At 50.4% G+C, this 21,574-nt stretch overlaps 1 protein-coding gene across 15 annotated transcripts in view; it reads left to right on the top strand.

Annotated features, from left to right (window-relative positions):
* The window catches only part of FRMD4A (FERM domain containing 4A), a 664,082-nt gene that overhangs the window by 553,781 nt on the left and 88,727 nt on the right, over positions 1–21,574 (top strand). For all 15 annotated transcript variants that reach the window (XM_021064221.1, XM_021064222.1, XM_021064223.1 and 12 more), the window contains 3 exons: positions 5,573–5,638; positions 5,891–5,948; positions 11,175–11,261. In XM_021064221.1, coding sequence (XP_020919880.1) covers positions 5,573–5,638; positions 5,891–5,948; positions 11,175–11,261 — 211 coding nt within the window. The remainder of the gene's footprint in view (positions 1–5,572; positions 5,639–5,890; positions 5,949–11,174; positions 11,262–21,574) is intronic.

Here is a 21,574-nt window from a genome sequence, read left to right on the forward strand (position 1 = left end):
AGGGAAAAAAAACTTCTAAAATTTTACTTTGGATGCTTTGCCTTCTTGGAGACCCTTTCATGTGCTGCTTGAGTTTCGTTTTGGAACCTCGTCATTGGATGACAGGATGCATAGGGTTTTGAACTGTGGGAAGACAACAACAGTTTTTTTGGTTTTTTTGTTTGTTTGTTTTGTTTTTTTTTTTTCCTTTGCAAAAGAGAGAGGTTGGTTCTTCTATTTTCCCGCAGTGTTCACATCTCCTGATTTAGCTGCTATGTAACATTACGGCACAGTTCATCTGATTGGCCCTGAGTGACTGATTCTGAATGAATTGGGCAGTTGCAGGGCTCCTGGATGGTGGTTCCCATCACAGTGGAGCAGTTGGCATTGCCCGCCCAGTGTGTTGAAATCCTGCTGGGCTGGCACACTCTGGCCACTGTCCTTTCAAAGCACAGTACTGCTTCCGAAATCATTTTTCTGACTTTCTTTTATTTATTTTCTCCATATTGTCTCCATTTATTAAAGCGTTGTCGATTTACAGTATTGTGCCCATTTCTGCTGTACAGCATCGTGACCCAGGCATACATAGGTCTCCATTCTTTTTCTCATATTATCTTCATCACGTTCTATCCTGAGAGATAGGATATAGTGTCCTGTGCTGTACAGTATCTTCTGACTTCTTAACAAAAAGCAACATAACGGCCTTTATTTTAAAAATAATAACAGGAGTTCCCTGGGGGCTCAGCGGGTTAAGGACCTGGCGTTGTCACTGCTGTGGCTCTGGTTACATGTGTGAGCGTGGGTTTGATCCCTGGCCCAGGAACTTCTGCCTGCCATGCACGTGGCCCCGAAAATAACGATAATAATAGTAGTCGTTGTAGAATAAAACAAAAATCACAGAACACGTCAATCCTGTTGAATTATAACGTGTGACTTTTAAGTCCTTCTGTCATATGCTTTGTGAAATTTACAGTTTACTAACATTTCATCTTGTCTGGGCACCTTTCCAGTCGGCAAACTCGTTGTTGAGTCATCCGGGCGGCTTGGAGGGATTGCTGAGGCCGGGGTGGGGTGTATCTTGTGGCAGAGGGCATTAGCAGGGTGAAACCCCACTGCATAAATCATTTCTCCCCAAGAGACCAAGTGATGGGGCAGCCGGCTGAGAAAGAAAGGAGCTGGACCCGGGGCTGAGGGCTCCCTCCCCTGTGGAGGGATTTCATCTCTCTGAACTGTTTTGTTCCCATTCTCTTTTTTTTTTGGTAACATAAATGTCAATAAACAGTGGCTTTAGATCATTATAAGTTGCTCCCAGAGAGCATGCTCGGTTTCACGTGCAGAGACAGCATGTGTCAGTGTCCAGCCTTCCAGCCCGGCCGTCTGTGTGCAGCAACACCCGCAAGTGGCCCTTCCATTCCTTGTTTGTGGGTCCCCACTGCCTCCTCCCCTATTCCTTGTGCTCCCTCTTACCTTCTGTATCCTCCCAGTGGTTCATTTTCAGGGAACCATTGGTGAAGGAGCTAGAGATGCAAGGAAATGACTCGATAATCTGGTGGTTCCCACATGGCAGCGATGCATTTGCCAGCAGAGGCTGTAAAGCTGATGGGCATTCAGCCTAACCCATCCCTCAGGGATCTGATATTTTTTACACCCTGCACTCATTTCAGAGCTGTGAACCCCTTATCTCCTCTCTCCTCTTTCTCTGGGCTTGCTTCTGTCACCTCCACAGCCTGCTCTGTGCACATACATCATCACTAATTTAGAAGCGCCTTTCTTCATGCTTATGCTTTTTTGTCAGTGTGAAGTCCACATCTGTAGCTGTCTTGCCAGACTAGCCCTCCTTCTCTGTGGCCAGGCCAGTGCTTTCCCCAGGCCCCATGTGGACCCGGAGGTGTCCGTGTCACTGTCGAAATGCGCTGGGAGGATGGCAGGAGTGAGGGAAGGGTGCTCTGAGGCTTTACAGCTCAGTTAATATACAAACAAGCCTGTAGCATGAACCACTGTGATAATACACTGCTTAAAAAAAAAGGAGGAGTTCCCATTGTGGCTCAGCAAGTTGAGAATCTGACTACTATCCATGGGGATATGGGTTCCATCCCTGGCCTCCATCAGTGGGTTAAGGATCTGGCATTGCCACAAGTTGCAGTGAAGGTCACAGGTGCAGCTTGGATCTGCTGTTGCTGTGACTGTGTCACAGGCCCGCAGCTGCAGCTCTGATTCAACCCCTAGCCCAGGAACTTCCATAGGCCACAGGTGTGGCCCTTAAAAAAAAAGTATATATGTACACACACATTCACATATGCAGTGGACAACCTTCAGGCCAAAATAAGCCATAAGGAGCCCAGCCACACTAGTCAGGGAAGGCATTACAGCCTAGTGAGCAAAGCAGTGGGTTTTAGAATCACAGCCAAGGAGTTCCCTGGTGGCCCGGTGGGCTAAGGACCCAGCATTGTCACTGCTGTGGCAGTCAATCCCTGGTCCAGGAACTTATGCATGCTGTGGGCATGACCAAAAGAAAAAGAAAAAGGGGGAAAAAAGCTATTGAATCCCCAGCCAAGTCTCTGAACTGTGGGGTAATGACCATCCAGGAAGCTGAGTGACTTCTCTGCTGCTCTGATTTCTCATCTGTAAAATAGGACTACCCATACTAAGCAAATTCAGCATGTAATTAGAGAGGAAATAAAAAGGCACATAATGCAATTAGACAGTGGTGAGAGGTGCATAATAACCTTGAGTAATCGGGCAATAATCCTTTCTGCTCCTTGTCCCCAAGCCCTCAACAAGCCAGGACTTCACCCACGCCATTTCCTTGTCTGGGAGGCGCGTGAGTTGCAAAGTGCCTGGGACCAGAGAACGAGGCAGCGTCAGGTCCCTCATCTTCATCCTCTTGAGCATCTCTCTCGCAAAGGCTGGACCACTCGTACCTCCCATACAAGGTGTGAGGGGACGTCTTCCTTTGGTGCGACATCACTGACCCCTGCTAGCTCCTCTGAGACAGGGGACCCCCTCGCCATCACCTTGCTTCCCCTTCCGTACACGCCTGTGCATTTGCCAGGCTCCTTGTCTGCAGAGAATACGAACCTTAATGACATGAGCCGGCCCACGGCTGGGGCACAGTCCACCTTAATCATCTGTCTTTTTTCTTCAGATGACACCGTGTTCTCCAGATGGTATTTTGGGTTCTGTCTCCTTGGGTTCATGGGATTCTGATAGCAACTCCATTGAGTCCCCACTACAGATCTGGGGTAGTTGATGCATGTGGGTCATCTGTCAATCCCAGGGAAGGGCAGGGCATGGAGTAGGTCTCTGGCAGCATGGGGGTCACATGCGCAAGGAGAGTCCCCTGGGGCTAAAGGAGTTGGAGCGGGGAGCCAAGGACGAGGGAGGACACTGTGGTCTCACAGAGGGTCTCAGGCAGCAGGAGGAACCAGGTGAGCTGGGGATGCCCCCCACCCACCCCCTGCAGCTGTCAGGCCCACTGAGACCCCCAAGCTCAGGCTGTTTAGTTTATAAACAGTTGCACAGCTGCTGCAGTGACTTTCACTGGTGTTTTTCCTGAGTCCTGCTTGCGTTCACCGCTCCAGCACTGTATTGAGTTCCCTCTCCCCACCTTAGCCCGGCAATCCAGGGACCCTCTCTCTTACAAGGGGGCTCGTAGCCAAGCTCACCAGATGCTCCATCACCTATCAACACAGCTGTTGATTCCATGGGCAACTGGGGAGGAAGCCGGAGGGGGAACCCCAGCACGTCCCTGACATGACTCTGTCTGTGAGACTTCTGGAGAGTTCTCTGTCAGGAGACCGTGTTGTCCCACCTGACCTAGAGCTTCCCCGATGTGTGGGAGTCAAGGAGAAGTACGGCTTCACCTGCTGGGAGCAGAGGGTGCCTGGACCTCATAGAAATGACTCTCAACCAGAGAGAGCCCCCCGCCCTTAGCTAGCCGTTCCCTTTCTTATGAGGGGTCCATCTTACATGTCAAATTACAGAACACTAAAATGAAGAGATAGTCATGGAGAGAGAGAGTGATTCAAAAATAAATTACCCCTGAATGCTAGGTAATGAACATAGAGAATGAATGACCTCCTAGATAAATAAGAAAGAGGTGGGTGAAGGAAGGCTTTAGATTAGTTCTGGGATAATAAGCGAATAGTAGGTCCCCAGGGTCAGCCCTGGAAGTCTTGAGGCTTCATCCCTGGCATAGCCTCCTGTCGTGGGGTCTGCTGTCCTGTGAGCAGGGCTTTGCCTGAAGGTGCAGGGAGTCCCCGTTGTGGCACAGCAGAAAAGAATCCAACTAGTATCTATGAGGTTCAGTGCCTGACCTCGCTAAGTGGGTTAAGGATTCCGGTGTTTCTGTGAGCTGTGGTGTAGGTCAGAGATGCGGCTTAGATCCTGTGTGGCTGTGGCATAGGGTGGCAGCTGCAGCTCTGATTTGACCCCTAGCCTGGGAACTTCCATTTGCCTCAGGGGCAGCCCTAAAAAAGCAAAAAAAAAAGGGGGATCCAAGGCTGGGTGGTCAGGTCCCGGGGGCAGGCTTTTGGACGTGACCCCTCGGCAGGTGGGATGTGCATCTTCCAGGCTCTGCGCTTCCAAAGGTGACCAGGTGCAGAGTCATTGCCCAGAGAGGCCCTTCATGCCATGGGGGCCACAGGCCCCCATCCCTGGAGGCTGTGGCCCCCATCATCCTTCACGAAGCACGCTCATCTCTCACTGTGTTAGTACTAAGATTTCAAGAGATCGTGAGGTTCCCATCTGCTTCCTGGCAGCTGGCTCCTTATTTCTCCAGTGCTCCTCAGGCCTTTTCTTGCTCTGTGGTTTGTGTGAACCAGCCCCGAATTCCAGAACTTTCCCATCCTCCTTGGACGTCCTCAGCCCTGACCACTCACTCGGGGCAGGGAGGCTGTGGGCGTCCTATTGAGGTCCATACCGGCCTCCTCACCAGCCCAGGAGGCCCAGTGCAGGTGGAGCTGGGGAGGCTGGGAGGGTGAGGCGGAGCTCAGGGAGGTTGGCCAGCCCTCTGCCTGTCCCATTCTCCCCCCTCCTCCCCCACCCCTCCACCCTCACCCTGGAACACGCCCTCCCCATTTCATCCTCTTCCACCCCCTGCGCCAAAACCTGAGCTCTCATCTTATTTCCGTAGCTCAAGGCGTCTCACTTAGGCTGTGCTTAGAAGTGCTACTTTCATGAGTTCCCGTTGTGGTTCAGCAGGTTAAGGAACCCACCTAGTGTCCACGAGGATGTGGATTCACTCCCTGGCCTCGCTCAGTGGGTTAAAGATCTGGTGTTGCCGCAAGCTTCGGCATAGGATCTGGCCTGGCTGTGGCTGTGGTGTAGGCCGGCAGCTGTAGCTCCGACTCAACCCCTAGCCTGGGAACCTCCATATGCCACAGCTGCGGCCACAAAAAAAAAAAAAAAAAAACTAGGAAAAAAACAAGGAAAGAAAGAAATGCTACGTTCAGGACAAATCCTTTTTCCAGGAGCTCTTGGCTCCTTGGAGCTTCTCATGTGGTTGGTGGGGCTCAGAAGCCTCGCCATGAGCAGGGGGCAGGGGCCGTGGCCCTGGGGACTGAAACAGAGACTCCTTTTCCTCTCCTTGCAGTGAGGACCGGGTCATCGAGCACTACAAGAAGCTGAACGGGCAGACCAGAGGCCAAGCCATCGTCAAGTGAGTGCTCCCCTCCTGGGGCTGATGAGGTTGTGTGTGTGTGTTCATAGGGCATGTCTCAGTGGGGGGCACGGATTCGGTTCTGCTGGAGGAGACGTAGCTTGGGGTGGGGGTGGTTCTATGTAATTTTCAAGCAAGCCATCACCGCGAGACCCTTATTGGGTATACACACACACCACTATGTATGTGATACCAGTTCTGCCCAATAATTGTGTGTGTGTGTGTGTGTGTGTGTGTGTTTTGTCTCCCCAGCTACATGAGCATCGTGGAGTCTCTTCCGACCTATGGGGTTCACTATTACGCGGTGAAGGTAAGTGAACTCATTTGGTGAAAGTTGCCACCATGCCCTAAACAAAAAAAAAAAATTCCTTTTTTTTCTTTTTACTGAAGATTATTTTTGGTGGTGCTGGTGAGGATTTGGACAGGAAGATTCCTTGTAGGAGGAGTTGGGACAATGGAACTGTCCCCCTTGGTGTAGTAAGACTTGACTCAGTTTCTCTCTAAAACTCACTTTCCCTTGTGTCTCCTTCGTGTCTTGCTCAGAGGGATCCTGGAGATCAGGACCACAGAACCTCTCAGTAGGAGGATTCCCTTTGCGTACAAAGATCAGAAACTTTAAGCAGAATCAACAGTGTGTTTCTTGGAGGTCAGATGCCACGTAGGCAACTTCATAGGAGAAGTGGGACTCTGGGCTGACCAACTGACAGGCTCTGTCTTCTCAGATATTGTGACGAGTGCCGTGTGACATTGGATGCCATTCTCCTTTCCCTTTCCCTTTCTCCATCATGTCCTAGACTGGGATTCCTTCTTTGAAATAATAATGATGTCCGCAGAGCCCTTTCCTATCCTGAGAAAGGATAACTTCCTTTCCTCAATTTACCCCAACATGAAGTTTGACAAAGTCATGGACCAAAGTCTAGGCAAAGAGAGCAGAAAACACTTCTCAGCTCAAGGCAGTTCCACCAACCAAGCCTAGATTTTTGGTTCCTCCATCAATTTCCTTCCCCATTTTTCCACCCAAGTGTATTTTTTTATTCCTTTAGAGCAGAACATGCGCCATGTTTCAGTTGTTGTGTCACCCACAGCAGTGGGCATGGCACTTGGCACGTCCTTGGCATGCATTTAATGGCCTGTAGCTTCCTCTAAACTGCAGCCTTTGGATGGCAAGGACTGTATTGTATTGTCTTGTATGTTCCTGGAGCCCAGCGTCGTGCCTGGTGCATGGCAGATGCCCAATAAATATTTACCATGTACCATTGTTGAGAATTGAATTGAGTAGTTGGATGTGTGCATTTCCCTGATGGAGACAAATGTCAGAACGATATTTGTGGAGCCCAGTTAGGAGGCGTGTGTAGGGACTCCAGCCCCACCCAGAAGCTCAGCCTAGGATCTGTCAAAGCCCAGAGGGGTTCAGTTTCTCCTGATGTCCTTACAATGCTCTTCCCACCAATGGATGCTCTTAATCCCTCTTCTCCAAGACTCACAGAACTCATGAACCATCGCAACCAGCCCTGCCCTTCTCAAGCCTAAGCTATAGTCTGTCCTGAGCATTGGGACCTGGCCTCCTGGCTTATCTCCTGTCCCACATGAGGAAGGCGCATCCTCTAAGGACTTAACTCCTACACCTGTGCCCTGAGACGTGGCCGCTGGAGTCAGTGGGCAGTCAGCTCCCCAAAAGGAAATTGATCATAAAAAGAGGTTCAGAATCCCCCCTGCTGGAGTTCCTTCTGTAGCTCAGTGGGTTAAGAATCCTACATCATGTCCATGAGAATGCAGGTTTGAACCCCGTACTTGTTCAGTGGGTTAAGGATCCACCATTGCCACAAGCTGTGGTGTAGTTGCACTTGGATCTGGTGCTGCGGTGGCTGTGGCATAGACTGGCAGCTGCAGCTCCAATTCATCCCCTAGCCCGAGAACTTCCATATGCCATGGGTGCAGCCATAGAAAGGGAAAAGACATCCCCCCTGCTGGCTGCTGGTAGGGCCTGTGGACCCATGCCCATTTTCCCATCTTGCTATCATAGAGGAAACAAAAAGATCCAGCAGTCTTGCTGACATTATTACAAGTGGCATTTCACAGAACCCTGTGAGTCTCTCACTTAATTGTGGAAATACTCTCTGGTGTTGGGTAGCAAAGGGGTCTGTGCTCAGGAATGGGAGCCAGGAACTCCAGAACCCCTGAGCTCCATTCTCTGATCTGCTGTGTGTTCTTAGTTTGACCGCATCTCTGTCGTGCATTGTTAAAATGGAGATGAAGAGGTCTGCTTCTCCACCACCCCGAAAAAGTCTTCTAACTATTGGGTGACTCTTTTTTTTTTTTTTTTTTCGGGCCACTTAGGCAGCGTATCGATGTTCCCAGGCCAAGGTCGAATTAGAGCTGCAGCTGCTGGCCTATGCCACAGCCACAGCAACGCCAGACCTGAGCCTCATCTGTGACCTACACCACAGCTCACGGCAACGCCAGATCAAGGCCAGGGATCAAACCTGTGTCCTCATGGATACTCGATGGGTTCGTTACCACTGAGGCACGATGGGAACTCCTGGAAGGCTCTCGAGATGACTGGATGGGAAGGCTTTGAGGCTGGTCTTTTACTCGCTTAAACCTGCGTTTCATTTCCTTGTTAGCCATAGAGCTTGATGGAAAGGCGACCTCTGCTATGCGTGCTTTCTGCCTTCCAATAAAACTTCAGAAACGTGCTCCTTTGCCGTTTGTTAGAGACCAGAAGGAGACCTTGTGATTTTCCGAGAGCCGAGTGTGCCTGTGTGTTTGGCTCCCGAGCTCTCCAAGTGTGAGTAATTACTCTCCTCCTTACTTGGAGAAGGAGCCTAATCCAACTCTTTCCAGACTCCCTGTTCAGTGGCCTCGTAAATTCCACACATGCCGCATGTCACAGTGTGATGACAGCTCTTAGCGCATCGATCCGAAATCGCAGTGGTCTTCGTCTCTCCTCTTGCTCTGTTCTCTGAAACCTTATTGGTATACATGGGCACTTTCCAGAAACAGGGGTTTTATACCTTTAAAGAATGTTTGTTTGTTTGTTTTTAATGGCCCACCCACGGCATATGGAAGTGTCCGGGCCAGGGATTGACTCCAAGCTGCAGCTGTGACCTACACCACAGCTGCTACCAACACCAGATCTTTTAACCCACTGCACCCAGCTGGGGATCGACCCCATACTTCCACATCAGCCCAAGCTGCTGCAGTCAGGTTCTTAACCCACTGCACCACAGCGGGGAACTCCAAAAGAAATTAAGAAATCCTGTACCTTGAAACTTTTCTAAAAATTCAAAATGTGTTTCTTTTGCCCTTTACCTTTGTACTTACCTTGAACACACTCAGACCCACGGATATTTGAAAGCCCTGAAGCCAATTTTGAGTTTTCAGGACATCCGCCATGGGATATATTAGGTCATTTATCCACAGGGCAATTAAGGCAATTCCAGGGAACGGCTGCTTGGTACGCCCACTCTCCCAGCATTTGGAAACTCTAATCAACAGTCATCCTCCTCCAGTCCAGATTTACAACTTACAGTTTGGTGGCCAGAGGTCTCTGTTAAAGGAATAAACACAGCCTCTTGGTGTTTTCAGTTTAGTTCCCAGAGTGTCTAGGTTTCAGTTTTGCTACTTTGTCCTATAGCCTGAGTGGCCAGTCCTGTCCGGCAGCCACTGTCCTCATAAGGTCAATGCCTGCCTGCCCTGAACTGCCCTTGGCCCCCTGGGGAGAAGAGGGTCCTGAGTAGAGGAGGATGCAACCTTTGCATGATTTTTTTTGTCTTTCACATTAGAGGAATCTTAAATGCATATGACTAAGTGAAAGAGGACAAATCAAAAAGGCTGCCTAAAAGAATATCGGGGTGTGACTGGGTCACCTTGTATCTGTATGTGTGACTGGGTCACCTTGCTGTACAGTAGAAAATTAACAGAATGCTGTAAACCAGCTATAATGGAAAAAAATAAAAAGCATTTTAAAAAAGAAAAGGCTGCCTTTTCCAGTTCCCACTGTGGTGCAACAGGATCTGCAGCATTTCTGGAGCACTGGGACGCAGGTTCAGTCCCCAGCCCGACATAGCAGGAGCCTTAGATCCAGCATCGCCACAGCTGCAGCATAGGTCACAGCTAAAGCTTGGCTCTGATCCCTGGCCCCAGGGACTCCATTTGCCAGGGGGGGCAGCCAAAAACAAACAAACAAAAAGACTGCCTGCGGATTCCAACTCTGTGACCTCTTCTGGGAAAGGCAAAACTGGTGGCCAGAAGCCGGGATGAATAGGCAGAGCACAGAGGATTTTTAGAGCAATGGAGATGCTCTTTATGATACTCTGATGGATAAATGTCATTATATGCTTGTTTGTCCAAACCTATAGAAGGTACAACACCCCGGGTGGCCCCCAAGGTAAACTGTGGACTCTGGGTGATCACGATGGGTAAGTGTAGGTTCATCAGTTGCAATGAGGGTACCACTCTGGTGTAGGGTGTTATTAACAGGGAGGCTGCACCTGTGTGGGGATGGGAGTAGGTGGGAAACCTCTGTACCTTCCTCTCAATTTTGCCATGAACCTAAAACTGCTCTAAAAAAATAAAGGGAGTTCCCATTGTGGCTCAGAATTAACAAACCCGACTAGTATCTATGAGGACGCCGGTTTGATCCCTGGCCTTACTCAGTGGGTTAGAGGATCTGGCATTGCTGTGAGCTATGGCGTGGGTTGCAGGCAGGGCTTGAATCCTGTGTTGCCGTGGCTGTGGTGTAGGCTGGCAACTACAGTTCCGATTTGACCCCTAGCCTGGGAACCTCCATGTGCTGCAGGTGTAGCCCTCAAAAGCAAGGCAAAAACAAATAAATAAAGTAAAATAAAATCCTTAAAGGCTGATTTTTAGAGGAGTCACCTTCCGTCGTTTCCCAGGCTCCTTCCAGCTCTAACCATCCGTGACAGTTTCTCAGCTCAGAAGCCCGTTTTGTTAGAATGCTGAGCATCTCTCTGATTTTTCCCTGGTAGTGGGTGAGGGGCCCAGCTCTGAAAACCTAAAGTCTTAGAAGAACAAAGAACAAGGCATCTGCAGAGTTCCCATTGTGGCTCAGTGGGTTAAGAACCTGACTAGGATGATAAGGATGTGGGTTAAGGATTGGGCATTGCTGCAAGCTGCAGCATAGGTCAAAGATACGGTTTGCGTCTGGCATTGCTGTAGCTGTGGTGCAGGCTGGCAGCTCTGGCTGCAGTTCAACCCCTAGCCTGGAAACTTCCATATGCTGCAGGTGCAGCCCTAAAAAGAAAAGAAAAAAGAGCAAATCATCCGCTACTTCCTGGGCTGTGCTGCTGGTTAGGAGCAGAGCTGGGTCCCCAGCCCAGGGCACTTTGCAGGTCGCATAACTGAGCAGCCTTCATGACAGGGCACATCTGTTACAATAGGGCACAGAGAACTGGGCTCCATCCATTTCAAGGCATTTGCGTTTTCCTTGTCTTCAGGTGAAACCAGGAGATCTCTTGGTTCGTGTCTCTCTTATCTGGTGCCACGCTTACCCCTTCTCCCTTTGACGTCCTAGGACAAGCAGGGGATACCATGGTGGCTGGGACTGAGCTACAAAGGCATCTTCCAGTATGATTACCACGATAAAGTCAAGCCCAGGAAGGTAAGCCTGCTGCTCTCTTTGTGGGTGGATGGCACTCAGGTTGTGACAAGGGACAGGCGGAGGAGAGACTGACAGTGTTACCCTTGTAGCCTTGGGCCGCTGTGCTCACCCGTCTCCCGTTAATTTGAATGTGTACCCTGCAGTCATCCAGTCTGCGTTCCTTGGATAAATATTGTTTCTCCCTGTCACTAAGGAAGCTGTAAGCTGTTAAAATTAAGTCAGGTAAGAAGACTGGATCCGTTTTCCAGCTTGGATGGATGGTTCACTTCCATCATTTCCTGGGGTGCGTGTGTTGGGGAATGTGAGGGAGCATCTCTGTTGAATCCTGAGGCTAATCTGAGTTTTCCCAAAGGTTGTTGTTTGTTTTTTGGGGGAGGGAAATCTTAAAGAAGAGGTTATTAAGTCAAAAAGGTGAAAAATAAAGAAGTGGGAGTGGGAGTTCCCACCGTGGCACAGCGGGTTAAGGATCTGGCGCGTGGATGGGCATGGCCCAAAAAAAGAAGAAGAAAAACAGCGTGAGAGGCATTCCCCGCAAATCCATTAAATATTTTATGGCATATTAGAAGTGAGCAGAAATCTGGAAGAAATAAGGCCACTTGCCAAAAAAAAAAAAGGGACCAGAGAGGAGTCTGCGGAGTCATGGTGCAGCCAACACGGAATGTTTGAAGGGGACCCAGGGCCTGACTTTTCTGTTTTCGTTTACACACATTTTGCAGACCAGAACAAATTGAAAAATTATCGTGGAAAACTGTCGCTGAGGCAAGAGCCATCATTCTGCTCCTCTGGCAGAGAAAAAATGGGGAGGTGGGATGCAGTTCAGACTCTGAACGACATATTAAAAGTCTATCGAAACCACACTTCCCTTAGGAGGGGAGAAGGCCCTCCGGGTCCATGATGTCATTCTGGAATGCTTTCCAGGCTTCTTTACCCATGACCAGGATCAAAATCCACGCTACAGATCCAAGCTTATTGTAGGCTCTCCAGCTTGCATCTGTCCTGAGCCAGCTTCTTTATTACATTGATAGAAAAAAAATAATAATGGGCCCGTGTGAGGCAAGATTTTCACTCAATTGATCAGGAAGTCAGTTAAGTTCTAAGGAAAGATCCTGAGCAAATGATGGAGGAATTCTTCCTTGGGGACAATTCAGTAGGAACCCGGTGTCCTGGGCAGCTGTTTTGTGATGGTCCCCACCCCTCCCACCCCAGTTTCCTGCTGCAAGACGTGATTTGGACTCCGTGTTCATCTTTCTTCCCCTCTGTGTTTTGCTCCATCCCTGGGTCTGCATTTCTTCCACACTCTCTCTTCCTTATTCCTCTCCACCTCTTTCTCTTATGGCCTTTATAAGTTTCTATGCTTTTCGTTCTCGAGTTCTCTCTTTGCTGCTTCTTTCTTTTTTATATCAGTTGTTCTCCTCCTCCAGCCTCTCTGGCTGGATACGCCTAGATCCTTAAATGCAGTCCCAGTCGCATTGTATCCACACCATATGATCGCCCAGCTTGGCCATTTGGGATCTACTGCGGAGTTCATGAAAGCCCCACAGTAGGAGTTCGCATTGTGGCTCAGGGGAAACGAATCTGGCTAGCATCCATGAGGACGCAAGTTCGATCCCTGGCCTTCCTTAGTGGGTTAAGGATCCGGTGTTGCTATGCGCTATGGTGTAGGTTGCAGACACGGCTCGGATCCTGTGTTGCTGGACTGTGGTGTAGGCCAGTAGCTGTAGCTCCAATTTGACCCCTAGCCTGGGAACCTCCGCATGCTGCAGGTGCGGCCCTGAAAAAATAAGACGAAGACAAAAAATCCCATGGTAGAGGAGTTCCTGTTGGGGCTCAGTGGTAATGAACTCAAGTAGTATCCATGAGGACTCAGGTTCAATCCCTGGCCTCTCTCAGTGGGATGGGGATCTAGTGTTGCCAAGAGCTATGGTGTCGGCTGCAGACATGGCTCGCCTCCTGTGTACCTGCGGCTATGGTGTAAGCCGGCAGCTGCAGCTCCAGTTCACTATGTAGCCTGGGAACTTCCATATGCTTTGGGTGAGGCCCTAAAAAGACAAAAACAAACAAACAAAAAAACCATGGTTGAGGCATTCTTTTGTGGTGCAGTGGGTTAAGGAGCCAGCGTTCTCACTGCTGTGGCTCTGGTTACTGCTGTGGGGTGGGTTTGATCCCTGGCGGGGGAACTTCTGCATGCCCCAGATGTGGCCAAAACCCCCCAAAAAATCCAAGACCCCCCCAAAAAATCCAGAGAATTCTTCTCTCCCTCTGTGTGTTTTTGAAAAACATACTAACAGCTCTTCGTGTGTGTTCAGTTGAATTTATTAATATGTTTAAGCTCACTCTCTTTCTCTAATTGAGGTGCTAATGAAGATCTTTAGAGATAATGAGGTAGCACTTAATACATGTGATGTATGTAAAACGCGGGGTGTGACACATCGCAAGTTCTCAAGAAATTGTAGCTCTTCTTGTCCGACTCTAAAACAGGCTTCAGAATAAGGAAAAGTAAGGAAGCCAAATAAGAAAGCCAATTGTGTGAATAATCAGCCTTTGAATACGAGAATTTACTCTCATTTCTGGAATTTACACAGGTCAGTGGATGAAAAATGTTATAAGGTCACCACATTTATTCAGGATACCGACTCTGTTCACACTGGGTTACTTAAAATAACGCGTGCTTCATTTAAAATCACGCCTGCTTCTGTGGCCTCGCAGGAAGTAACTGAGATTCTCAAGTCTATGACTAACTGAGGGATAAGCAAACCAGTCCCAGTCACTGTTCATTCATGGATTCGTTCATTCCAAAATGCTTATTGCATACCCGCAACGTGCCAAGCAGACCGAAGAGAGAGGAGATAGATACGACACACACATCAGGTCCCTGGGACCCGCCAGGCGATCGGGGAGGGATGTATGGTGGTTGCGTCTTACAGATAAGCGAGGTCTGTGTGAGGGGTCGTGGGGAATTAGTCATCAGCCAGGCTTAAGGAGAACGGTTTTCACAGGCAGCAAAGGAGGAGCTGCGTGGGGTTTTGCAGATGGATAGATGGGGGGGCACTCGGGCGGGCAGAGAGCGCCGTGAAGGAGAGCAGCACGGTGTGGTGGCGTTGCACACAGCACCCTGGGGCTGGAACGCGGCGGGAGAGGAGCTGCAGAGGGAGATGGGGCCCCAGCTCCCCAGTCCTGAGAGCTTGCTAAGAGGATTTCATCCTTGAGGCAGTGGGAGCCACCAGAGCAGAGGAGGAGCCATGTCAGACTTTTATAGTCAAAGAAGCATGGTTCTGGCAGCTGCAGGAGGAGGAGTGAGTGGGGTGATACAGGACAAGCCTTACAAATCGGGACATTGCTACACTAACATAGGCTGGAGCTGGTGGGGGCTTGGGGTGGCTGTCAGTGACCGGGATGGAGGAGGGGATTGGAGGTGAGCTGGTTAGAAGGCAGGTGTGGTTGACGCATGGCAGGGGCGGGAGGGTGGCAGTGTGTGTGTGTGTGGTGGTGAGGGGTGGATTCTAGAATGACTCCTGGGCTTCTTGACCGACTAAAGCCTGGGATCTAAAAAAAGGGAAGATAAATCCAGACTAGGACATGCCGGGTTTTAGGCAGATGACACCCCGGTGACAGGGGCAAGTAGGCAGTAGGTATTCAGTTGGAACACGATGTATCAGGAATTTCCGGGAGTTCCTGTGTAGCTCACTTGGTTAAGGATCCGGCATTGTCACTGTAGTGGCTCGGGCCACTACTGCTATGGAGAGGGTTCAATCCCTGACCTGGGAACTTCCACATGCTGCAGGTGTGGCCAAAAAAAAAAAGGTCCAAGGCATAACTGAACCAGAGACTGGACAGAGAGAGGGACGGGGGAGGCACTCAGCACACCGGAAAAATTACAAGAACTGTGAACAGATTTCACTTCCCTGTTGTGACATGTCCTATGAGACAGAGGGTTCAGACAAGGGCCAGCCACCCTGATCCTTGTGTGACCCAGGGAGCCCTTTTAAAAAAATCAACATACAGGAGTTCCCTATGTGGTACAATGGGATTGGCAGCATCTCAGGAGCCCTGGGATGCAGGTTCAATCCCCAGCTTGGCACAGTGGGTTAAGGATCTGGCATTGCTGCACTTGCAGCTTAGGTCACAGCTCTGCCTCAGATCTGATCCCTGGCCCAGGAACTTTGTATGCCACGGGGCATCCGAAAAAGAAAAAAGAAAAAGAAATGAAAGTACAGCCCAAATATAAAATTAAGAACAGGTTTCGGAAGGCCCATGCAAGGAAGAAACCCAAAGTTTCATCAGCCCAGGGGGTCTCTACCTCTGCTAAGACCCTCCCTGGGCCCTAAAGACAAAACTAGAGCCACAGTGAGGAGGTCCCAGCTGCAGAGAGAACCAGGCAAGGCGCCTCTTCCTTCTTCTCACACCTCGCATTGTCACTGTCATAAAAAAGCCATCTCTGTTCCCTGTAAGGCCCCTGTCAGTCCAAATGCGCAGGGTTGGCTCCCTGGCTCCAAACCCGTGAATCTCAAGAGACCTGGGCACGTGGTCGTGACCACCAGTGCAGGTTCACGTACCAACACCCCCAAACCGGTCTTCAGCTACACGTCGGAAATTCACATGACACCGTCAGAATGTAGAGATGCCACAGCCTCCGGCAGGCCCACCCACCCTATCCCTGACCCAGCCAACGAACGTTTAGAAAGCCTCACTGTCGAGCCCCCTGTACAGCCGGAGTTGAGGACACCACCACCCAGACTCAGACTCGGGGAGGGTCCGCGGGGTGCAGCAGGTGTGACTGGCAGGGACCCCTGCGCCTGGAGAGCTGAGGTGTCCCAAGGCACAGGGCTGAAGCCCGGGCCTGCGCTGAGGGAAGGATGGCCCTCCAGGCGGCACCACTCCCTCACAGAAGGAACAGGGCTCACCCCCCAGGGCCCCTCGGCCAAGCTCGGGAAACTGGCTTTGGCATCCAGTTCTGTGCACCTGGGGGCCCTTAGGTAGCAACAGCTGCACCTCTCGCCCAGGCAGGGCTCTCCCTGCCACTCTGACCCAGTTACGGCAGCTATGTCACATGGCGCCGCCATGCTGACAGCCAACTTTCAAGTAGAGGCAGGGGCAGGGTGAGCCGGCTCCCTTGCCTTCGGAGGGCCTGGGGGCATCTGCTGGCATCCACAGCTCCAGCAGCATCAGCAAACCATGAACACGGCCTGCGGCACTCATTAGCCTCCCGCGAGAACCCACTCAGGTGCTTCCAGGGTGGTAGCTGATGCCTGTCCTGAAATGGGAGGGACCAGAGCGACTCCAGATTTTCTGATTGCGGTGCAGTTTGCCACTCTGGTGGCAGGGTCTGTCCTCACTCTGAAGCCCCAGGGGCTCGGGGGGAGATGGCGTAAAGCACCTCCCAGGTAGAAGAGAGAGCATTTTAATCACACACCCTCGTTGGCTACCAGGATCTTCTAAACAGAGGGGCTTCTGGTCTTGCAGAGGCACAGCCCAAAATGCAAGCTGCTGATGTTTGTCCGAGAGAAAAATGCTTCTTTGCCTTCAGGGCACACCTATCAGGAATATCAAGATGTGTGGACACCCAAAAAGGGCGTCTTGGCTTTAGTGTATTTCAGGAGTTCAAGGCGAACTTAAGAATTTTGTAATGATATGCCGAAGAATAGCTCCCCCAGAGACCTAAAAGACTCACAATAGGACTAAAAAAAAAAAAAATTAAAATCTGCAGTATATCCACATAACCCAGAATAGTGGCCCTGGCTTGCATAGATGAGTTCTTTTCTTTCTCCCCCCTCCCCAGGGCTGTACCTGTGGCATATGGAAGTCCCTGGGCTAGGGGTTGAATCAGAGCTGCAGCTGCCAGCCTACACCACAGCCACAGCAACGCAGGATCTGAGCCACATCTGTGCCACAGCTTGCAGCAACAGCAGATCCTTAAACCACTGAAACCCACCGAGCAGGGCCAGGGATCACACCTGCATCCTCATGGATACTAGTCGAGTTTTTAACCCACTGAGCCATAACGGGAACCCCTAGATGCATTCTTTTTAAAAGATCAGACAGAAGCCCAAACAGCATCCGAGGACAGGTTGCAGAATTGTTTGTTAAATATTTCCCCCATCGACTCTCACCAAGTCCTGCTATTTCCCTTCTTCACCCAAGGATGTTTTCCCCTCTCACTCTGCCTGCCTCCCTACCTCTGCGATCTTGTTCACACTAAATACTGATCACACTGCAGACCATGCCTCTTCTTTCCCGTGGTTGCAGGAAGATAACTTTAGGCACCACTGTCGGTGAGGTAGTAGCGTAGCGGAATGATAGAGAGTATTTACAGGTCTGGCCGTCTGGGTTTAGCAATGCTGAAAATCGTGCAAAGAGCCACAGTGGTGGAAAAAAAAAAAAAAAAATCTTGCAGCTGCATAGATGCTTTTTACTCTTTCCTCCTGGGTACCACCTTCTCTTTTAGCATGTGTCCGCGTGTGCGGACACGGAGCTCTTCGAAGGGCAGAGGTCCCTTATGCCACCAGGCACAGTCCTGTTGGCTTCAGGGAATCGGAGAACATTGTCAGACCCGCCTTTGGGTACTTGAAGTAAATCTCGAGCTTTGTCTTAGGTTGCATTTATGGACAAGGAAAGACCCCTAAGTACCAAAAAACGAGTAAATGCCAGCTGCAAACAGTGACCATCAGTGGGGACGCTTCACCCATCCGCTGCCCGGTCAGTGTCAAGGCAGCTGTGTTGGTACAAGCGAGAGTGTTTCCTCTTTTCTTCCGTGAGAGCATATGAATGAAAATTAAATGATATCGTTGTGCCTCAGTGGGTTAAGAACCTGACACAGCACGTTGCTCTATGGCAGGAAATTGACAGAACACTAAACCAGCTATAATGGAAAAAATAAAAATCATTAAAAAAAAGTAAAAAGATCCCGATACAGTGTCCATGAGGATGCAGGTTTGACCCCTGGCCTTGCTCAGTGGGTTAAGGATCTGGTGTTGCCACGAGCTGCAAGATAGGTCGAACAAGAGGCTCGGATCCGGTGTTGTTGTGGCTGTGGTGTAGGCCTGCAGCTACAGCTTTGATTCAACCCCTAGCCTGGGAACTTCCATATGCCGTGGGTGCAGCCCTAAAAAGAAAAAAAGAGAGAGAGAAAAAGAAAACCTTAAATGATATATATTGAAAAAGCATTGTTTATTAACTCCCGCAGAACTGGGATCACGTAGGGCAGAGATAAAGAAAGCTGGACAAAATCAGTCATAAAGGGCTCCCTGTTTTAGAGGAGGACCTGGCCTGCCTTCGATCAGAGCCTAAAAAAGTCCGAAAGCTCTGACAGCTGGGCCAGCCCGCCTCTTCTTTGCAGCACCAAGGCCAAAGGCATTGCCCGCTTAGCCTCTCCCACACCCGGACAACTCCCACCCAGGCCAAGCCGAGCCGCCTTCTCTGTGCTACGCTGTGGTTTGCAGCCTCCAAACCTGTGGGCAGACCAGCCATCCAACCATCAGAAGCCATTATCAATGACAACAGCAAACGCTTTCCAAATAGGGCGCCAGGAAGAGCTAAAGATCCATCCTGCAGGCTGTACACACATGAAAGAACAAACAGTGTGAAGCACGTGACTCCAAAAAAAAAAACCTCCCCAGAAGTTCCATATGTGTAAATCATCATTTATAGCTGCAGCCACTCGACAGCCCATATTTAATGAAATCTCTTCTCCACTGGGGAAGAATGGCAGTGCTGGTCCTCATTACAGATTCAGCAGACGGCATTTACTTATTTATTTGATGTGCAATTACGGGTGCTTTTATGTTCACTTAGATACACCAGTTAGGAGCGCTGAGGGGTCCCCTCGGAGACATGAGGAGAAGGAACCAGAGTTAGCGGTCTGCCCCTTTCCCCCAAGCAGCCAGTGTGGCTTCCTCTGGTTCCTGGGCGTATTTCATCAGCTCAGAGAATTGAGGCATTACCGTCACTTCCCCAGATTAGTAAAGATTTTTGAACTGGGTGAGATGATAGGACAGGAAGAGAAAATAGTATTTACAGGAAATATCCCATTGACTGGGAACTGATTCCCAGTGCCGTCAGCCTGCTGAATTATTCAGCGTAATAAGCGCTCCATTAAGTGCTTTGCCGACTTATTTTTCAGCTTTTGTCTGGATGCACTTGACTCAGCGTCGGCCGCTGAGCCCTCTGCCTTGGCAGGCCCTGGGTGGGTCCCCCCTGGTTCCCCACTCCGTTATCTGTATTCCCCCGGGAGATCTCACCCTGGGCTCTCCGGGGAGGGAGAACTGAACATGATTAGCATTCCTTGCTTTTTGCAGCCTCGGCTTTTTCAGTGTCTGATCAAAGGGCGCTTCCTGTTGCTTCCTTCAGATCCCACTCTGTGCCGAGGGGACCAGGAAGCGTGGACTGCCTATGGGTGACAGGCCCTGGCCGTGGGTTCTCAAAGGGAGCTGGTCTCAGAGCTGAGAAGCAGGCTGACCAGGGAGGCTTGGGGTGAGGGGTGGGGGGGAAGAGGGGCAGAGAGCTCTGCCCTTTTACAGTAACTCCCCAAGAAAGGAAAAAGCAATTGCACCCTAGGAAAATGGTGATGCGCTTCTCAAAGCCTGTGTATGAGACATGACTGAAATCTCTCTCTTTGGAAGAGGAATCCCACGCTCTCCTTCCATCCAAGGATCGCAGTCCCCCAAAGGCGCTGAATGTGAACTTTAGAACTCCAGGAGAAGGCGGTGAATATGAAACTGTCTCCAGGAGTTCCCTTTGTGGCTCATCGGGTTAAGCACCCAACAGTTTCCATGAGGATGGGAGTTCGATCCCTCGCCTCGCTCAGTGGTTAAGGGTCTGGCGTTGCCATGGCAGTGGTGCAGGCCAGTAGCTGCAGCTCTGATTCCACTCCAAGCCTGGGAACTTGCACATGCTGCAGGCGCAGCCCTAAAAAGAAAAAGCGTCTGCAGTAAAGTGGTCCCCAGATCTGGATTACCAAGGGCGCATGTCATGAGCCAGGCCCTGCTTGGGGCTCTGCCCATGTTATGGGGCCCTGCCCTCACAGAGCTTAGAGTCTAGCAGGAAAGACGGTCCAGTGAGAACAGTAAGTAAATCTATAACGAGGAGCGTCAGAGCACTGAATTCCATGAAGACAGCAAATCCGAGTAAGGACACCTGCGAGGGTGGGGGATGGTCAGGTCTCTCCAGGGAGGTGATGTTTATGTGACCGCCTCTGGGAAGCAGAGTCTGAGATGGATTCGCACCCTGGAAGTGCACTGGAAAGTGCTGTGGAATGAACACCAACCAGGAAAGGGCAGGAGGCAGGACTGGGCAGCGGGGAAGCTGAGCTGCGATAGGATCTCAGGCAACGCTCTGAAGCTGCCCCCATCAGACCCAGGGCCCGAAGGCTGGCGGCCAAGCCTGAGCCTGGCGTCAGCCACTCATTAGATACAGGTGGCCTGCAGGGCTGGGGGCGTGACCTGGGGCCAGATGGCTCTCCACAGGTGAGGGCACTTCCTGCAGAGAGGATAAATCCTCAGGCCTGAGGGAGCGGCTGCTTGAGACAGTCGCTTTGGCAGCAGTGGTTCTCCCAGCGTGGCCCTGGGACCAGTTGCAGCCACGTCAGCTGGGATCACGTTAGAAATGCCAACTCCGGGTCCCCACCTGGGACCTCCAGACTGAGAACTTCAGAGGGTGGGTCTCGGCCGTCTGTGTTTTCAGGAGGTGATTTTCATCCCTCCAAGGTGATCTGGAGACGGGCTATGGAGCTGGAGGATCCCTGCTCTACAGACAGGTAACAGGAACTTTCTCTGTGATCCTGCTTTGTTCTTTTGTTGTTGTGAAGATATTTCAGTCTGAGTTCAACCCAAATTCCTTCTTAAGGCAGTTACGCTTAAAAAAAAAAGAGATGTTTCATAAGCCGGCGGCCTCCACATCCCTTCAAAGGCCCACAACAAATCTCAACCAAGGAGGCAATTTGGTGCTGTTGCCGCTCTTCTAGGAAATCCCACAAAGTGGCGATAAACAGCTTCTTTAACCTCTCTTTCCGTCTGTGAGATGGAGACTCTAAAACCCAAGGAATAGTCTAATTGTCTTCATTTTGAATATGTTTACATCTCAAAGAGTTGCCTGTCCCCAAGATAAAAGCGCAGTTGCCCTTGACATAGCAAATATTGTTACAGTCTCTTTTGTACCAAACACAAGAGGCAGGATTGCTGCGAAGAACAACGTCGCTTTGTTAAGAAGATTGATTTTTTTTTTTTTTTTTTTTTTTTTTCTTTTCTTGGCTGTTGGATCTGGGAACCCAGGGTCTCTGAGTTCCCACAGGTCCCTGGGAGGCCTATTCGGAGCCTGATCCT

The sequence above is a fragment of the Sus scrofa genome, chromosome 10, assembly GCF_000003025.6.
Source record: "Sus scrofa isolate TJ Tabasco breed Duroc chromosome 10, Sscrofa11.1, whole genome shotgun sequence".
Taxonomy (NCBI): Eukaryota; Metazoa; Chordata; class Mammalia; order Artiodactyla; family Suidae; genus Sus; species Sus scrofa.